The sequence below is a fragment of the Eleutherodactylus coqui genome, chromosome 1 (assembly GCF_035609145.1).
Source record: "Eleutherodactylus coqui strain aEleCoq1 chromosome 1, aEleCoq1.hap1, whole genome shotgun sequence".
Taxonomy (NCBI): Eukaryota; Metazoa; Chordata; class Amphibia; order Anura; family Eleutherodactylidae; genus Eleutherodactylus; species Eleutherodactylus coqui.
Genome location: NC_089837.1, coordinates 56,823,279 through 56,843,154, shown reverse-complemented (window position 1 = coordinate 56,843,154; position 19,876 = coordinate 56,823,279). Strand labels below are relative to the sequence as shown.

Below are 19,876 nucleotides of genomic sequence, written 5' to 3'. Positions count from 1 at the left end.
CTGTATCAGAAACTGTGATCAGAGGCTGCTATAAAGATATAATTATTAGTTCAGTATGTAAGTTTGGACCCATTTAGATAATACGGTGTTTTAAAGGTATACATTCACTTTATGTCTCCAAAAGGTGTGATACACGAGGCTTGATTGTTTGTCATAAACCACACCAGACCTGAATCCTAGCACTTTAGAGATACCATTTGCTTCTTTCGACAACACAACATGAATCCCCAGACACCAGAAGTCTTCTGCTACCAGCCATGATGTGATGGTTGGACCCATATCTCTCTCATCCAGTCACAGGCAATAAACCAATGTAAGTCGATTAAAATAAAAAAATTCAATTTGTCGCTAAAAAATTTCCATTAAGATAAGCCGGCAGCTACTGTTCATGTGCGAGAGGAGATAGGACACTGCATTTTTTTTGGAACTCCGGCAACGATTTTGGATTCTATCCCGCACTGCTCCTCTCCACGAAGAATCTTGGTGAAACCGGTGAGAAAAAAAAATTCCAGTTGCTAAGATGGCTGTTGGAAATAACAACTAACCAGAATTGCAATGGAGCCAACCTTGTGATCGTAATAGTCTTCAATCTTGTAAGAGTTTAAAATTTGAGAAGGACCGTGTGCCGGGATATCTCATTTTAGCATGAAAAGGATAATCTGAGCCAGTAACACAATGGAAAGCTAAACTGGCCTCCGTGATCTACTATCCATCTAGGTTACAAGGGCCAGGAATCCATAAGGGATAAACAAGACCCTAAATACTGAACAAGCAGCACTGTTGAAGGGGCAATTGGTTCTAGAGTCATGCCCTACTTCTATCTTTGGGAGGGCGGGCAGATGTCTGGACCTCCCATCTTCTAGTGAAGGTGGTGGCTCAATCCAACAGTACAATTAAAGGTTAAACTTGTTCCAGGGTCATGCCATGCAAGAATCAAGTAGGGTTAAGCATCAGCGCCTTCCATCCTCGGTAGAGAGTGGTCTAACCAAGCACTATGAGGTTCTAAAACCACATTCCTCTATGGCCTTAGGGTTCACAGCAGGCTACAGCATTTTGAAGGCATTTATCGCTCGATGGAACGCATTCCAGTTCCATGTAAAAGGATCCCTAGAGTTGTGAAATGTGTGCCACCCCGTTTCTCCAAAAACAAGCCCTAGCATTCAGGATTTTCAGGGAGGCTGGAAATATACTGTAAGCCCTATGCCGAAAATAAGTCCTAGTTACATTGGCTAAAAAAAAAAAAAAGGAAAAAAAAAATAGGAATACATTTCCTAGCAGGCCCTGTCCAGGTCCCTCTCGCTGCTCTCAGTTCTCGCAGACCTTGACTGCCCACACAAGATAACTTCCTGGTTACAGAATTCATAAATCCCACCTCCATAAAGCGATGGCTGTGATGGGTTCATCGAGCGCTGCATTGATTGGCTGAGCAGTGCACAAAGAACCAAATCACAGCCATCACATCGTGGAGGCAGGATTTATGAATTGACTGAGGTGTGGCCTCCACGACCTGATAGCTGTGATTGGTTCTTCGAGCACAATGGCTCAGCCAATCAATGCAGCGCTCGAAGAACCAATCATAGCCCTCGCTTCGTGTAGGTGAGATTTATGAATCCTGTAACCAAGAAATGATCCTGTGTGGGCAGCAGAAGACTGCGGGAACTATGTCAGGCTCTGGAGAGCAGCGGGAGGAACCCGGGCCGAGCCTGCTAGGTAAGTAATAAAAGCCCTAGTGCCTCTTTTGGAACAAAAATTAATATAAGACAGGGCCTTATTTTCAGTGGAACACAGTAGCTGCTAAAGGTATTTATGTACAGTTCTTGGCGATTGCAACTTTGATGAAGCTTAGATCATACTTGAGTTGTGCAAAACTGCAGAGGATAAGTGCAGTAATTACAATTCAGTCCTTGGAGGGATCAGTCAGATGTCTCTCACTTGTCACTTGGCTTTTGGAGGACTGAGTCTTGGCAGATGGAGACTGATGAAATGTTAGAGGGAAAGGCCACCTCACCGTGCGGATTATACATTGGCTCCGGATTACTAGACGAACCAGCAGTGTATGCAGAAGATTACAGAAGAGGGAAACCTCTCCTTCCACAATAATTGCCAAGTCCTCACTCCCCTGTTACTATTACACACCATCCCCAGTACTGCGAATTGGTTACCGCAATGACCAGATGCTATATTTCATACCGGTAAGTGAGGAGTCAGAGGGCACATACAGGATGGAGCTACATACTTCTATATGTTGCCAGTTTAAGGTTAATCACAGCCATCATCTTCCCGATTGTAACATATGGCTATGAGACGCGGACATAGTAGGTAGCAGAGAGAAGAAACATTGATGCTTTCGAGCTGTAGTGTTGGAGAAACTTCTACGAACCCCCTGGACAGCTGGGATCACGAACAAAGCTGTCCTGGACCGTATGAACCCAGAGGTGACCCTGAAAGGCAAGATCAGAAGACAGAGACAAACTTATGTTGGACATGTGATGAGGGCAAATTCACTGGCAAAAGAGATGCAACTTGGAATCAGTGTTAAAAGGAAACCAGGAAACCACAGGACACGGCTGGACACCATCAAGAAGGACACGGCTGGACACCATCAAGAAGGACACGGCTGGACACCATCAAGGAGGACACAGGATGGACATCGGGCAACTGAAAGCAGCCATAGAGAACCCTTTAGAGGACCGGCCTGCAGAGTATCCAAGAGCCGGACATGACTAAAAATGGAGAGAATTGGATTTGTCATATGAAAGTTGGAGTTTTGAGACTTGTGTTTCTTAACCCCGTGTCGTTCTTGTCCATATACTGTATATGCATTTTCAGTGATCTGCAATGTATAACCGCTGCAGAACCAGTTCGCTGATGGCTAATGGCAGTGGGTACATAGACGACATCTCCTGGTGGAGAACAGCATGACCGGTTTCTCCATTTTCAGTAGTGATACAGAAGGATGTTCTGTACAGTCTACATAAACAAAGTAATGTATATCCTATATGAAGGCAGCATGTAAAGCCAATGGGCCTTGTGAATAATGAATAGTAAGCAGCAGCTCAGTTATGGAGCCCTCTATAACTATAAAGCCAGTAAACGGTCTCAGCGCTCACATTCAAGATCTGAATGAAGAGGCTTCTGCTACTGGAATAGTCGCAGCCATGGCTAAAGGTGCACTTTCATAGGCCGATAAGTTGCCCAAACAAGCAATTGCAGGCAACTGTTGGCCCATGTACACATGGCTCCTGACAAGGCACGGATGTCACTCACTTGTCGCTAGTCATTTTGTTTCAGCTCACTGAAACCGAACGATTGCTGAGCAACTTCTCACTCCGTGTAATCAGGAGCTGCTCAAATCTATGAGATTGGGAAAGCTGCACCAAATCTATAAAACACCGGTCTTAATACCTCAAAGTCTGCTTTCTTCAAGAAGCAGTACTTCTTGGACCAGATCTGGTACTGCAAAGGAAGCTGCAATACTAGACGTGGCCATGTACTAGAGTGGCGCTGTTCATAGCTGAAAGCAACCATGAATGTCTAATCTCCTAAAACACATCTATTTTGGGATGCATCGCAGCAATCACTTAGCGCTGATGTAGAAACATGCGTAAAAACCCCGACAGGAGAAAGATGTAATGAAGACAAGAGACGCTGGTGGAAAATTGAATGATTTTATTATCTGCCCTGAAAGCATGCATTATATTACAGCACCTGTAAACAGTCATCAATGCGCTGACATAAGCAGCTTCGTGGGATCTGGAATGTTCAGTATTAACGCTTCATACAGTTGACATAAAACGGACATTAATGCGACGCCTCCCGCGGCCGGAAGCATTCGGAGCAGCTTACAGAGAACTCCTCGCCTATCCCCATTGCACGTTCATCACATTTATTGCTACACGGAAAGAAGGCCATGAAATTGTATATTACTACTATACTGATTGTCTTCATGCAAAGTCCTGCCGAGAGAACCAGCCTGAGCATGCTTCACAAGCAGAGATAAGCAACCTGTGGCCTTACAGAAGAACTACAAATCCCAGCACTCCAGGCTGCCGAGACAAGCAGTCCTGTAGACCAGCCAACGGCTCATGTAAAATCAGCAGTCATGTCCCTCGGATAGCAGTGGATTGCTTAGATCGTTATTATACAGCATTTCCCCTGAAGATAAAATCCTCAAATACAAATCCTTAAAATAACCGTTTATCCTAAAAAGCCAAAATTCTGTGCCGATTTATTAATATTTTTACAGCTGTCGCAACTGTTTTTCTGAGCTTCCAATCCCCTGCAGAGATAAAATTATGGTTTTTTTCACCCACCACTAGAGAGGCTAATGAGGTTAGCACATACTGCTTATACATTGCACTGAGCTCCCTCTAGTGGTGGCTGGGCATAACCAGAATGTTATCATTTATTAAAGGGGTAATCCAGGCAATTAAATAAATAAAAATTACAAAGCCCCTCACCAAATCTCCTACCGCACCCGTTCCCCGCTGCTCTACACTTCCTGCTGAACAGATAATGTCAGAGACACCAGGGACGCATGACCATGCCAGCCGATCACTGGCTCACTTTGGCCGATGATTAGCTGCAGTGGTCACGTCTGTGCTGCAGAAAAAAAGTGGCATGATACCAGCATTGGGAGAACGGGAGCGTCGGGGGATGAACTGAGGTTAGTATGGCTCCTTTTATGTTCTTCCAGCCTGGTGAGCAGCTTTGCAATTTTATTATTATTGATGGCTGACCCATGCAACTCACCATCACTAGGAGGGTAGAATTATATTACCTGGTGCCATCCTCAATGTGCAGTGCCGTAGACCTGTCTTTTCTTGAGTCCCCTTGGCAGATTTCCAACATAGTCTCATAGCTGAAGACTAGTAGTAATAATCCAAGACTCTACATGCTGCTCCGATGAGCCAGAACTGACCAACCCAAGAGCGGCATGCAATGTCTGACCGCCAATGTGTGCATCGCGTAGTCCAAAAAGTAGCACAGCCATGTTGGAAGACCACTGCGAGGCTCCAACAAAAGACAGACGCTGGCACTATGCACATAGGAGGAGGGCACCAGGTAACATTCTCTGACCTCCCCTGTGCCAGGACAAATTTGGCTCACTTTAACGATGTCTATGCAGAAGACTTAATTAATTAGCACAGAATTTTGGACCTAAATATCTACAAGGTATTAAAAAGTAGGAGACTTGTATAAAAAGTTTTCCTATCAAACCGTTCCACTGAGCCGTGTCGTCTTTACTCCCGTTTCCAGCAGGTGGCAGCCATTTGCACTGTTATTAAAGCTCACACAGCTTTCCCAGACTCCTGAGTGGAGACGCTTCCTAACTAGACCACGATATCCCACAGTATTCCAGGATACAGCCAAGCTAAGAAACAAATGATTCCACTAGTTGAGGGCGACTCAAGGACTCCTATTTACCGGGGATGGACATGCCCTTTAAGCTGATCTCATACTAGTGCAAGAAATAAGGGAAAATACCAATGAGACGAGACCCCGATTACTGACCCCCACAGAGACAATCACACGCCTGTACGAAAATCTGAAAAATTGTTATATATCTCATATTTGGCTGTAGTATTTCTTATAAAATATACACCTTTATCTCTCTTGATGACATCAGAATGAATGAACTTACACCTACTATTGGGAAGGGGTTAAAAACCGTATAAAGTGTTGCATAGCGCTAAACAGTCTCCTATGTACGACAGGCTGTATAAAAAATAAAAGAAGAAGCCGCCCGGAAAGGAAGAGGAAACTAAATGGGTGGAATGAGATTCCGAGGGGGATTTGGGAATAGTCCGGTGTAAGTGCAATGCTCCCATCCAACTGCATGGATCAGAGCTTATGCCATGAGACCGCTGCACCCTAAACAGGGGGGCTTATAGCAGATGCACTCAAAAGGTTAATCCAGCGGGGTCTCTCATGGGCCCCCCATATTTACACCCCTAAACTGGATTCACAATGGGGTTATGCAGCTCCAAAAAGTTTTGCAAAACTTGCTCTGGGTGGAGGAAACACCAAAAAACTCGCACTAGCCTCACCTGATCCCCCGGCTGCTCTCTGCTTCCGCAAGGACATCCCCGGGACCAGGAACGTGTGACTGCGGCAGACGATCAAGAGACTCACTCTGACTGGTGATTAGCTGCAGCGGCCATATGCCGTTGTGGGGAGGTCGTCGATGCCGCAGCCAGAAGTGTAGTGGGGGAGCAGGAGCTGGCAGGACAGAAGTGCAAGGAATTGAGTGAGGGGAGTCAGACTGTGTCTCCACCGCCCCGAAAAGTTTTTCGGGGCTTAATAACCCTTTAAAAGGATCTTCCAGTTTCATCAAATCCTCAGAGTTTTCCAGAACTCTGCTTGCTGTCATTCACTAGAAACCTTTACTGCTACCTACAGTGGATACAGTCATGTGATATAAAGGGTCTGATAACTGTACTGTAACAAACCGTGCGTCCATTGTATGGCCAGGACAGAGGCTTCACCACTAGGAGTGCAGGTTCACATTCAGTGACCGCAAGTGGAGATCTTGAAAACTGAGCTTTTTGTTCCGCTTTGAAAATATGTTATTCCTACAGTAGGCATCTCCAGGACTTTTATTATGGGTCACCTATCCTCAGACAGCATTAGCATGCTATTCTGCTATTGAGGTGCGACTCGGCGCGGCTACTCTAACTGTACAGCAGTGCCGCCATTCGCTCTGAATGCCACGGCTACGTAATAAGTGTTGCGCGACTGCAGGGCACTAGGTGGTCTGCGCTACAGATTAAGTACGCCAACCTTCTGTGTTGGCGCACTTAATAGTTAATCAGCGCAGGTCTGCCGCTTGGGATCCGCCACCGATGAGGTGAAACACTGGGTCACCATCAGTACGGACAGCGCAGTCCATATTGCAGCGGTCCAGTTTAAAACTGCAGCACAGCTCCCATTAAATTCAATGCTAAATTGACTACACTGTTTGCTTTCAGTGCTATCCATATTGACAGTGGCCCTGGGGATCAGCTGATTGGTGAGGATTCCGAGGGGGCGGAGCCTTGCTGAGGCTAGATCATCCATAGTAAAAGTCCTGGATGACCCCTTTAAAGAGACAGTGCACTGTGTCCATCAGCCAGCTGGGCAGCACAGTGTGAGAGAAAGGAGCGTATCAGTACTGCCGAAACTCTCTTAGCACCCTGTAGCTTAACCCTTTATAGTAGCATCGCCCCGTTTAAAGGGCAGCTGTCTCAAGACGGATGCACTCTAACACAATCCCTTGTATATATCCTAGTGCAAGTGACTTAATGTCCAGGTATAGAGAATACGAAAAAAAAAATGCATATATGAGAGGCTTCCAACATACAGTATATTAACATATAGCTATTCCATATAAATCTAATTATACACAGCTTGTTATTAATACTCGAGCTGTGCGCAGGCACAACCGTGGGCGATTCTGGGTAAGAAAGCTAAAATATACAAAAAAAAAAAAAATTCTATATATTTCCCTTTCCAAGTGTAGGAAAATATCAGCTAGCGAGGATCTAAGGCTAATTGTAGAACCCGATAGGACTATATTACACATCATTTGCAAAGACATCCCCTTATTCAGAGCATAGACGTAGGTTTATGTATAAAATTACAATTTAGAAGTATTTAATAAAAGTCTGATACACAAATCCCTCTCTTTACATACAAGTTCAGTAGTATATTCAAGCACACCCAGTTCTGCACAGGAGGGTCGCGGTCCCAGCACAGTAAGAAGATAAGGCCCCTGTTATCTTATTGGCAAAAAAAGAAGAATCAGGAAAATAACGTCTTCTGAAGAAAAAAAAAAATGTAAAAATCTGTAGAATGGAAGAGGTTTAATCATGCTTCAGTGAGCGGGAGAGGAGAGGTCATTAAATATCTCAAAAAGGACTTGGATGTTGCGGGAACCGGGCGCCTCACGACAACTGTACGGCCTTCTTCAGCCGCTCGATTTCGATCTGTAGGGGAAAAAAGCCAAGAATGAGTTACTTTGTTTCTGACAGCCATTAAAAGCTCAACCCAAAGGGCCACCTTCTTAGAGACCCCCGTCTAGTAGTGCATTGGATCCCCCCCCCCCCGTCTAGTAGTGCATTGGATCCCCCCCCCCCGTCTAGTAGTGCATTGGATCCCCCCCCCGTCTAGTAGTGCATTGGATCCCCCCCCCCGTCTAGTAGTGCATTGGATCCCCCCCCCCCCCCGTCTAGTAGTGCATTGGATCCCCCCCCCCCCCCGTCTAGTAGTGCATTGGATCCCCCCCCCCCCGTCTAGTAGTGCATTGGATCCCCCCCCCCCGTCTAGTAGTGCATTGGATCCCCCCCCCCCCCGTCTAGTAGTGCATTGGATCCCCCCCCCCCCGTCTAGTAGTGCATTGGATCCCCCCCCCCGTCTAGTAGTGCATTGGATCCCCCCCCCCGTCTAGTAGTGCATTGGATCCCCCCCCCCCGTCTAGTAGTGCATTGGATCCCCCCCCCCCCCCGTCTAGTAGTGCATTGGATCCCCCCCCGTCTAGTAGTGCATTGGAACCCCCCCCCCCGTCTAGTAGTGCATTGGAACCCCCCCCCCCCCCGTCTAGTAGTGCATTGGACCCCCCCCCCGTCTAGTAGTGCATTGGATCCCCCCCCCCCCCCCCGTCTAGTAGTGCATTGGAACCCCCCCCCGTCTAGTAGTGCATTGGAACCCCCCCCCCGTCTAGTAGTGCATTGGAACCCCCCCCCCCGTCTAGTAGTGCATTGGAACCCCCCCCCCCCCGTCTAGTAGTGCATTGGAACCCCCCCCCCCGTCTAGTAGTGCATTGGAACCCCCCCCCCCCCGTCTAGTAGTGCATTGGACCCCCCCCCCCCGTCTAGTAGTGCATTGGATCCCCCCCTGTCTAGTAGTGTATTGGAACCCCCCCCCCCCGTCTAGTAGTGCATTGGAACCCCCCCCCCCCCGTCTAGTAGTGCATTGGAACCCCCCCCCCCCCGTCTAGTAGTGCATTGGATCCCCCCCCCGTCTAGTAGTGCATTGGATCCCCCCCCCCCCGTCTAGTAGTGCATTGGATCCCCCCCCGTCTAGTAGTGCATTGGAACCCCCCCCGTCTAGTAGTGCATTGGAACCCCCCCCCCGTCTAGTAGTGCATTGGAACCCCCCCCCGTCTAGTAGTGCATTGGAACCCCCCCCCCCCCGTCTAGTAGTGCATTGGAACCCCCCCCCCCCCGTCTAGTAGTGCATTGGAACCCCCCCCCCCGTCTAGTAGTGCATTGGAACCCCCCCCCGTCTAGTAGTGCATTGGAACCCCCCCCCCCGTCTAGTAGTGCATTGGAACCCCCCCCCCCGTCTAGTAGTGCATTGGATCCCCCCCCGTCTAGTAGTGCATTGGAACCCCCCCCCCCCCGTCTAGTGGTGCATTGGATCCCCCCCCCCCGTCTAGTAGTGCATTGGATCCCCCCCCCCGTCTAGTAGTGCATTGGATCCCCCCCCCCCGTCTAGTAGTGCATTGGATCCCCCCCCCCCGTCTAGTAGTGCATTGGATCCCCCCCCCCCGTCTAGTAGTGCATTGGATCCCCCCCCCCCCGTCTAGTAGTGCATTGGATCCCCCCCCCCCGTCTAGTAGTGCATTGGATCCCCCCCCCCCCCCGTCTAGTAGTGCATTGGATCCCCCCCCCCCGTCTAGTAGTGCATTGGATCCCCCCCCCCCGTCTAGTAGTGCATTGGATCCCCCCCCCCCCCGTCTAGTAGTGCATTGGATCCCCCCCCCGTCTAGTAGTGCATTGGATCCCCCCCCCGTCTAGTAGTGCATTGGATCCCCCCCCCGTCTAGTAGTGCACTGGATTCCCCCCCCCGTCTAGTAGTGCATTGGATCCCCCCCCCCCGTCTAGTAGTGCACTGGATCCCCCCCCCCGTCTAGTAGTGCACTGGATCCCCCCCCCCCCCTAGTAGTGCACTGGATCCCCCCCCCCCCCCGTCTAGTAGTGCATTGGATCCCCCCCCGTCTAGTAGTGCATTGGATCCCCCCCCCGTCTAGTAGTGCATTGGATCCCCCCCCCCCCGTCTAGTAGTGCATTGGATCCCCCCCCCCGTCTAGTAGTGCATTGGATCCCCCCGTCTAGTAGTGCATTGGATCTTCTTTTGGCTTTCAGATTCCATTAGATGTCGGAATCGTTCTGCAGGAATACCAGCCCCTGCGGACAGGAAGCTTCTTCTAGTTCCTGCAAATTAGCTAGAGGTGCTGACATGTTCTGACCAGCTGACAAGAAGGGGTCATCAATTCATGCTGCTTGTGAGAAATTCTGACGACCTATCAGCACGGGGCAACAGAAATCTGGATCCATCTGACCAGGAGATGCTTCCCACTGATCAGGGATACAATTTTTGTGCTCTTTTGCGCACTGGAATCACTTAATGGCGCTGGAACTGGTTGGTTGTTATTCTAGCCCATCCATGCTAAAGAACGATGAGTTGTGCATTTGCACACAGTTGTTGGAACACCAACGTTGTACTCCGCTGCAATTTATTTGACTGCACAGCGTCTGTAAGAACAATTCTTGACAACCTCTTCTGACCCCTTTAGGTGGGGAGTTTTTTTCCCATCTGCAGCATCCCCTTTCACTAGATGCTTTTCCTTAAATTACACCATTCTCAGTATACTCCCCACAACGCAGCACAAGAAAACCACACAAGGTTTGCAGCGAGATCCCGGCCCCGGTTAGTCTAAGGGTGGATTCAGACGACCGTACATCAGCTCGGTTTTCACGCCGAGCCGATATAGGGTGTGTTCATCTGCGGGGGGGTAACAGCCAGGAGCAGGAACTGAGCTCCCGCCCCCCCCCCACCCCCCCCACCCCTCTGCACTATTTGCAATGAAAAGAAGGCAGGACGGGGAGAACTAAGTTCCGCGAATTAGCCTCGCCCCCGTCCCGCCTCTCATTGCAAATAGTGCAGAGGGGCAGAGAGGAGGCAGAGAGGGGGCAGGACCTCAGAGCACTGCTCCTGGCTCTTCCAGCCTCCTCCCCTGCAGAGAGAGACGACTTATATCGGCGGGTGTGAAAACCCATCTGATATACGTTCGTCTGAATCCAGCCTAACACAGATGGCCCCGCCTTGTTGGAAGTCACTCAGATCGCTGGATTTTCTCATCTAATGTGGATTCACACTGAGACTTGATCCACAGAAAACTTGTGGATCAAGTCTTATTTTATGCTGGACTCCGGGGTCACGGGATCATTTCTATACAGGGGAGTTCAAATCCTGAAAGGCTGGGGGTTCTGATAAAGCGGTCATTCAGTGTAGATATCAGAGGCAACAGGTAAGCAGCAGCTCTCGCTGACAGCATGTAGTACAACACATCACCAGCAGGGGCAGCCAGGACTTTCCCCAGTGATGAGGTTTGTAATAGCCCTTGCTTAGAGAGCCATTAGTACATGGAGGGGCTACATTACCCTGTGAGACCAAGTTCTTGGCTGCTGCTTTCTCACTAGCGGTTATGTGGCCCCCAGGTGCCTGAATATTAGTGGAGACTGCCCTCCCTCTCCACCAAGTAATGCTTTAGGAAACATGCAGACCCCAAAACCCACTCACTTCTAAACTGCTCCGCAGCATTTTCTCCTCTTCTAAATCCTTTTTTATTTTATCCAGCTCATTCCTAGAAAAAAATGGTTATAAAAGTGCAGATTAACTTGTTTTCTTTTATTGTTATCAAATAAATTATAATACATAAAAAGTATAACAATAAACATAAAATAAAGCTTTTATACCCGGTTCTGCGTCTATTAGTGAGGGGGGAGGGAAACAATGTGAGAACAGGAAGAAAGATCTCAGCCTGTTCCTGCCATCTCTCCCACCCACCTCCCAGGGACCCCCGACATGTGGTACATGAAACATCTGGACCCTCTATTGATCAGACATTGCTAACATATCTAATCTACAGATACTAATACAAAGCTACAATGGCAAAATGCTACATGGGAGGAGGTAGGGCAGGTGTAAAATACTGATGAACCACCGCTCATACCCTTACTATGTATTGAGGTTGGCTGTTTAAGTTACCTTTATACGGGCTAAGATTTGCCCAAGTAATTGCTCTAATGAGCAATGTAATACCTGGAAACTGCCCATTACAGTGAATGGAGGTGGATGGCCAGAACGATCCTGGTCCACTCTGCCTGCATTCACTGGAATGACTATCCCCCCTATGTAAAGTCAGTACAGCTGTCAGTCACTTATGCGCCGACGGTCGTACGGTATAAACGGGCCTTTAGTATTCTACTTGCACACAGACAAGGCTTGTATAGGGTGCTAATCACACAGATATGTGTCATGCACACTGTAGGCTTACAGCCTATTAGCTACTACACCCCCAGGATCTCAGAGCCAAAGTGCTTATGTAAAAAAGTTTGAGGCATGGGCTGATGTCTTGGCCAAAATATGTAAGCTCGCAACCCGCATCAAGGGTCCTCGTGTCTTGTGCGTCCATACCCTAACATTACTAACCTATGCTCTTTCCTGAGCGCATCCACTATAGTTAGCAGCTCGCCGATCTGGGCTTTTAGCTCCTCAACTTCGCTCTTTTTTCCATCCAGCAAATCAAGTTTTGGTTTTGCTTCCACAATGACAGGATTCAAAATGGTGGTGTTGAAGAGAGCAGGGATGGGTTTGGACACTGTTGACAGGGGTGAGAATATAGATGATGTGGATGCGGCAGTCACCGATGGCTGAAATAAAGAAAATGATATGTTACAGAACCCGTCCACGGACATATTTACTTCCTGCAAACTGATGTGTGGCATCTATATCGGTCAGATCGCAGTTCCAACACAGAGATCACCATCAATGGCTGGAAGGTGAGAGTGAGACATCGGGCAGAGTGAGACATCGGGCAGAGTGAGACATCGGGCAGAGTGAGACATCGGGCAGAGTGAGACATCGGGCAGAGTGAGACATCGGGCAGAGTGAGACATCGGGCAGAGTGAGACATCGGGCAGAGTGAGACATCGGGCAGAGTGAGACATCGGGCAGAGTGAGACATCGGGCAGAGTGAGACATCGGGCAGAGTGAGACATCGGGCAGAGTGAGACATCGGGCAGAGTGAGACATCGGGCAGAGTGAGACATCGGGCAGAGTGAGACATCGGGCAGAGTGAGACATCGGGCAGAGTGAGACATCGGGCAGAGTGAGACATCGGGCAGAGTGAGACATCGGGCAGAGTGAGACATCGGGCAGAGTGAGACATCGGGCAGAGTGAGACATCGGGCAGAGTGAGACATCGGGCAGAGTGAGACATCGGGCAGAGTGAGATATCGGGCTCGTGCAATGTATCTGCGAAAGAGAGGTGTTTTTATGTAGAAAAACAGTCTTCCATCACTACGGTGAGGTTGCGATTCCCTGGTGTGACTTTTAGCCGCGTTGCAGGATGGGCAAGCGTTTCCCATTGTTATTAATAGTAAACCTCACATTCCGCTCGCAATGCATTTTCTTGTCCCATTGAAAATAATGGGTGATGATTTTTTTTGAGGAAACGCCCAAAGATAGGACATTACCACACTGCGATGTAGGGGAAAAAAATAGCTAAATCATCCTGTCTATGACCCCATGGGGTTCATATTTGTGCGTCTTGCAAAGCAGAAGTCACGCGTGAAAAAAATGGTAGGACTTTCCACAGCGGAAGATCCGCACCAATATTTGCTTCATTTTATCATCAAAACCCGCACCAGATCTGCAGCAGACGCCCCCTTCTGCTGAAAGGGTGAAATCAGCTGCAAAAATGGATGGATTTTTGTAGCAGTCTTGATGTGGATTGTTTCTGCTGTGTGTGAATGCACTCTAAGACGGCGCTCCTTCTGACCAAGTGTTGCATAAGATTAGGTCCAGACACGTAGAATCTGGCTGTGAATCCGCAACCACAATCTGCAGGAGTTACACATGGCTTTTGTCACAGATTTCACCCTTCTACAATGTAAACGGTGAAGTCCGTTTTCCATGAATTGAGGGTCTGCAGCGTTCAGAGTTTTGTGGCGGCTTTTTCTGCTACATGACAATAGGGGTTTTGAACGGCCCAAACAATTGTATTATACTGGAAGTTGCACTGGATTAGCAGCTCAGAATCTGCCCCCCAAATCCACCACGTCTGAACCCACCAGCTGCAAATTACTCTTCAGAGGGCAACATGGAGGCAGCTTGCAAGTAGTGATAATAGTCTCAATACACGCAGCCTTGTGGCGGAGCCGTGTTGTAATCACCAATATGTAATCACCAATACATAACCTGATGAGAGGCGCTGGTTATAGGAAAAAAAAAAAACTAGAATGGCCACTACATTGTACCGATACTAGTGGGTGTCTCCGTTATAGGCACCAGTGGGCAGATCAGTCATTCATGGGGATATCCATGAATGCATAAGGGTTCTTTTACAAGCAGCAGCTGCCTCAGTTAGGCAAGCGCTGACCAACATCATCCGCATTCATCCACCCGGCCTTTACACAGGTAGATTCAAACCTTAAGAGATTAAACAAGTGTTCATAAAATTATTTGCCCCCCATCAGAGTTTCATCATTGTTGGCGGCACATGCCCTATTCACAATGCGGGATGCGCGGCTGTCTGTTTATTAAAAGTGTGATCACCTAACGAACCAATGTTTATTCATCAGTTGGATGACTGACAGCACTTTCATACCGTCCAACGATCGGACACATAAATGTTCCTAGGAGGTTCTTGCCCAATCATCAGGCTGTATAAAAGGCCCTTTAGTCCCAGCACACACTAGTGGATACCTTCTTTACTTCCGGGGTCAATGGTTTGGCACTTTCCTCTTCTTCCTCATGATGTACCTTTTGGTCCTCAGTCACGTCTTTATTCTGTTGCTACAAACAAAAAAGAAGTTAATAATCATTAGTCTGGTAGTATCAAGCAATGAATGTCTAATCACAGATATATCGCTAGGATCTACCATCACTAGAATGGCAACGGAGCTAGGAGAGCCCGAGGCTGCCCATGCCACCCCCCGGACGAAAAAGGAGAACAAACTGCAGGATTGCCGCCTTCTAGCGACCACTTCAGTCTAGTGATGACGCCGGTGTGACCAGTGCCCAAGGATGAAATTGTTCTAGGATGTTGCTATTCGCTGTACTTACAGGTTGCACACCATTGAAGCGTCCCGGGGGTCTCTTGCCGGGCATCTTTGGTCTGCTGGCAGTGGGGTGGGAAAGGTTTTCTGAGGTAGTCAGCATTTCGTCAAAACTGAGTTCGGAGGGAACTGCAAACGGAAGGAGAGAGTACAGATTTTATTGTCTCTGCATTACAACTTTGGCGCAACTCTGTTGAGTACATAGGAGAATGGCTTAACAACCTAAACCAATATATATTAGAGACCTATAGGCAGAGAAACCACGGCTTATTCTACATAGCACTGGCAGATCTGGATCTAAATCTATAGTATTACCACCGTATTTAGGGGGCTGCCATTTAAGCGTTATTCACAGGTCTCACAGGGGAGCCGAGCAATTTTCCCCAAACAAGACATGGCAGATGGAGGCGTAGTGGTGTACAGCTGGGAATAGAAGTACCATGCAGGAGGCTTAGAAAGCTGTGTAATGAAGCAGTTCTATCTGTGGTCACCCGGCTTTTCCAGGAACAGGTAACAGAATATAAAAGGCCTCGCTCACACGATTTTGCTTCAGATATTGGCCCATATTCCACATCCAATACTATGAAAATCTGTTCCGTAACTCAATCGGCGCGGAGTCTGAAGTTCACGTTGCAGAAAATAAAAATACAGAATGTCATGAATTGGAAGTCCGTGGTTCATCCAGATTAAACTAGCAGATCCATGGCGGAAAAATCCAACATGGATCTGACAGTGTGAGAGCCCGCGTGGACAAGCCCTGAGGGTATGTGCCCATGGCAGAATCCATCGGGGATATTTCCAGCGTGGATTCCACCTCTAAAAGCTGCAGCAGAAAGCAGTATATTGTGCTGCAAATCCACTGGTGGATTTAGCCCTGCGAATGCGCAACATCCACTTATGGAATGGATTCCAGGCGGATCCACATCATTAAACTGGATCTGAGCAAGATTGTATTAGAAATTCCACAAGTAGGTTTGCCCAATAACAAGACTAAATCTGGATGTGGATCGACAACAAGATATATGGCGGAAATACACAGCTTTCTGCAGCAGTCTTCAGAGGTGAGATTCCCCGTGTGCTCGTACCCTTAGACTTAGATGCATCAATTACGTATCTTATAGCTCTCCCATAAGCTGATCAGCCTCGTTCACATCAGCATCAGATGTTCCGTTCGGATCTTCCATTACCAATTTCTGCTAAAATACAGGACTGAATAGTGTTGCATGAGCGCCATTTCTTCCTGGACAGTGCCGGACGGAAAAAAAAGAAACCCCGATTGTAGTCTATAGAGTCCATTTGCCTCCAACAAAAGCTGGATCTGTTCAGCCAGTGGGTTTTGTTTCCCTGCTCCCAAAAAACAGAGTTTATAGAGCAAGTGTGAACAAAACTTAAGAATATAATCTAGTGAGGCGAAGCACTCAAGACATAACTGAGGATATAGATTTAGGTAATTTTGTACCATGTCCAGGTAGGCCATAGACCAGGGCTGGATAACACACAGCCTAGGGGCAACTGCTCTCTGCTTTGCATTTGGTAGCCAGCTTGCTGTGACTGTCCAGATAGAGAAGGGCTGAAGGAGGCTTGCTGTGACTATTAGAGCACTGGGAAGGGCCCTGCGGCTACCCCCTGGGAAGGGCCCTGCGGCTACCCCCTGGGAAGGGCCCTGCGGCTACCCCCTGGGAAGGGCCCTGCGGCTACCCCCTGGGAAGGGCCCTGCGGCTACCCCCTGGGAAGGGCCCTGCGGCTACCCCCTGGGAAGGGCCCTGCGGCTACCCCCTGGGAAGGGCCCTGCGGCTACCCCCTGGGAAGGGCCCTGCGGCTACCCCCTGGGAAGGGCCCTGCGGCTACCCCCTGGGAAGGGCCCTGCGGCTACCCCCTGGGAAGGGCCCTGCGTATAAGGGTTGGCTGATAACAATTTTTCCTAGTTGAAGTCATTGCTGTAACTACAATGGGAGGTCTACTGACTACTGGGGGGTGATGTTGGAAAACCCCTAGTGACATCTAAAGCTGTCAATACACTTAAGATATTGATCAGCCGCAATGCAATCAATCATCCATGGAATTGTTCACACTAGCAATCCCACCAGCTACATTACAGATCCTGCAACTCAAAGAAAAAAAAAGTTATAAGACATCGGGACTAGTATAAGAAATAAGCCAGACTCACCTCAAGTGTCCCCCACAGGAGTCCAGGCTAAGGAGGAGTGCAACTGGCAGCTCTCACGGTCCAGATAAACCCACCGGACTTGTATAGCAAAACTAAACTACGTTTTCTAAGCTGTCCTACTGGGCACTAATAGATACACATGCAGAAAGGAGCTTTAAAAAAATTAAAGCATGCTGGGAATAGTCTGGTTGAGGGAAACCTGGTGAGAGGTTCCCTTTAAAATGATAAAATTCTTATCACCTGCAGCCACCACTAGATGGAGTTCACCACATACTGCTTTATTATGAAATTCAGTGCACAAGCTCCCTCTAGTGGTGACTGCAGGAAGTCAGAATTTTATCATTTTACTCTGTCTATAAGCAGATTTAGAGATCTGAATCCCAAAAAGAGATTTCTGACTCTAAGAAAAAGGCATGCTAAGATAATAATGACCACAAATATTTGAAGCCATTTAGACTAACAGGAAAACAAAAATTGTGTTCAATGGTGGACATTCACTAGAAGCCCAAGCTATGGCGAGGATGCCAAATAGTGGACCCAAGACTGAGTGTGGAATATTACATGGCTTATAATGGTGGCTTGTACAATATGGTGACCTTGCCAGGAATCTGCCGTGCAGCTTGGACCTTTTACCTATAGATCTCTAATTCATCTAAGAAAAGCGAGGAGTCTGGTGAGAGAACATGAGCTTACCAAAATGGAGAAGGGTAGGGGAGGTTCCTGATACGAAAGAAGGGATACATGGCAAACAGGAGAGGAAACAAAATCTGGAAAGAAAAGTCAAGGAGAGGAATGTCTAGAACAAAGATTGTGAAACCAAAATCACTTAGCAAAGCAAAAAAAAGGGAGTCCGGACATGCTGGAGAAAGGAGAGACGCAGGCAAGTGGAGGCCCTCTAACCCCTGGAGTCGGGAGGTCATGAGGACAGTACACGGGTGGGGTGCAACTTACAGAACATGCACAAAAACCTAAACCATATCCCGGCTCTTCATCTTCTCCTTTACAGCCTTACTTTGTCATGTTCCCTTTCTTCTCACTGCAGCAGGAGCCTGCCCCCTACGCCCGGTCTCAAGCAGGAGGGCCGCTCACAGGTTTTAGGATTTGTTGAACATGTGTTTTAATTAAATAAACAAAGGATGAGAAAAGTATCGCCCGACGTCCCTACAGACTAGAAACGGCAATTCAAGAGTCCACACATAATTACATGGGACCTCTTAGGTCTGCGACCTTTTTTGCGATCTAGAAAAGTGTCGCATACCGTGATGTTCAGTCCTACAAAAAAAAACGTGTGTGGTGGGCCCATGGCATAAAAATATGTCCTGTGGTAATAAGGGGTTAATAGACTTTACAGAGAAAAGGTGTACTTTTTATGTAAAAATGGGCACAGCTGAAAATGTATAAACATCTAATGTATACGCTTATGAACACGTACAGGCAGGCTTAAAAGTTCATGTTTGCATACTTCTTCCATGTTTATGTATACGCCAAATGTGCCTGAAAATGTGATGTGAACAACCCCGAAGCCCCGCCTCTTAGTAGTCACTCCCTAGCCAAAAATGGCAGATCAGCAAATGAATCCCCTTGTTGTGTTACAGGACATGCAGATAAACAGTGTGTGTGGGGGGGAACGTACCTCCTGTTTACATTTCTCATTCGTTTTTAGGTTTAAGGTTCCTTTAAATTATGATCAAGAAGATCTCCAAATACACGACACGTTCTAATGAGTCCCTAATACTCCGTTTCCTATATATTATCATTAGACCTCTTCACATTTAGAGCAGCAATCAGAACTCAGTTGATTTCCCTTCAGCGTGTGTCCCCAGCCCAACCGCAGGTCTGCTGACCCGACTCATAGCACCGTATAGATGTAGCAGCGTTTACCCTGACTATGAACGCTTTACCTAAACTGCGGCTCAGAACTTCTTGCTTCTTCAATGGCTTTTGTCTTAAGATAAAATACCTTGCAGCAATAAGCGCTCAGCGATGGGTTACATTCTGCTATACGCGTCGTTCCCCGCCGATCCTGCTAGATTGAGTCAGTAGATCCATGACCGGGCCACTCGACCGTACCACGTGTACACGCGTGTGCAGCCGGAAGTATCTGCACAGCGATAACATGATGGCGTTTATTGCTCTAGGAAGCATTTTCTACAATGGCTTCTAGGAAAAACTGCAATGTGGGTCCGGCTGGATGCATAAATCCACTAAAGGGACAATTAAGGCCCGCCGTCTGGTTATCCATAAACGTCCAATTGTTGAAATAGGATTGCTAGGACCCCAAGAGTTGCAGAGGAAAAAATTTGTGGTTCTTCATGCATTTCCACAGATATCTGGAAAGCCAATTTTTCCATCCGTCACTTTATTCTGTTGCGTCCGTCGCCCCCGTTATATGTAATGTTAAAGACAACAGATCACGGCCTCCAAATGCCAGAGGTGGAAAAAAAAAAGTGAGACGGTACTTCGGATTCCTGAGAAATAGGAGTTCTTGGCCATTCTGGCTTTAAAGCAACCCTCCAGGCTTGGAAAAACAAAGATGGTCCCACCAGCTTCTCGGGACTACCTGATGCACATTGTGCATAGCATGTATGAGTAGTCTAAGGCT

General features: G+C 47.9%; 1 protein-coding gene across 6 annotated transcripts in view; it reads right to left on the bottom strand.

The window, feature by feature from the left end:
- Window positions 1–3,648: 3,648 nt before the first annotated feature.
- Window positions 3,649–19,876, bottom strand: part of CD2AP (CD2 associated protein) — an 81,502-nt gene continuing 65,274 nt past the window's right edge. For all 6 annotated transcript variants that reach the window (XM_066596492.1, XM_066596483.1, XM_066596500.1 and 3 more), the window contains 5 exons: window positions 15,115–15,236; window positions 14,755–14,844; window positions 12,478–12,698; window positions 11,566–11,629; window positions 3,649–7,967 (listed from right to left, as the gene is read on the bottom strand). In XM_066596492.1, the coding sequence (XP_066452589.1) occupies window positions 7,926–7,967; window positions 11,566–11,629; window positions 12,478–12,698; window positions 14,755–14,844; window positions 15,115–15,236 (539 nt within the window). In that variant the 3' untranslated portion in view covers window positions 3,649–7,925. The remainder of the gene's footprint in view (window positions 7,968–11,565; window positions 11,630–12,477; window positions 12,699–14,754; window positions 14,845–15,114; window positions 15,237–19,876) is intronic.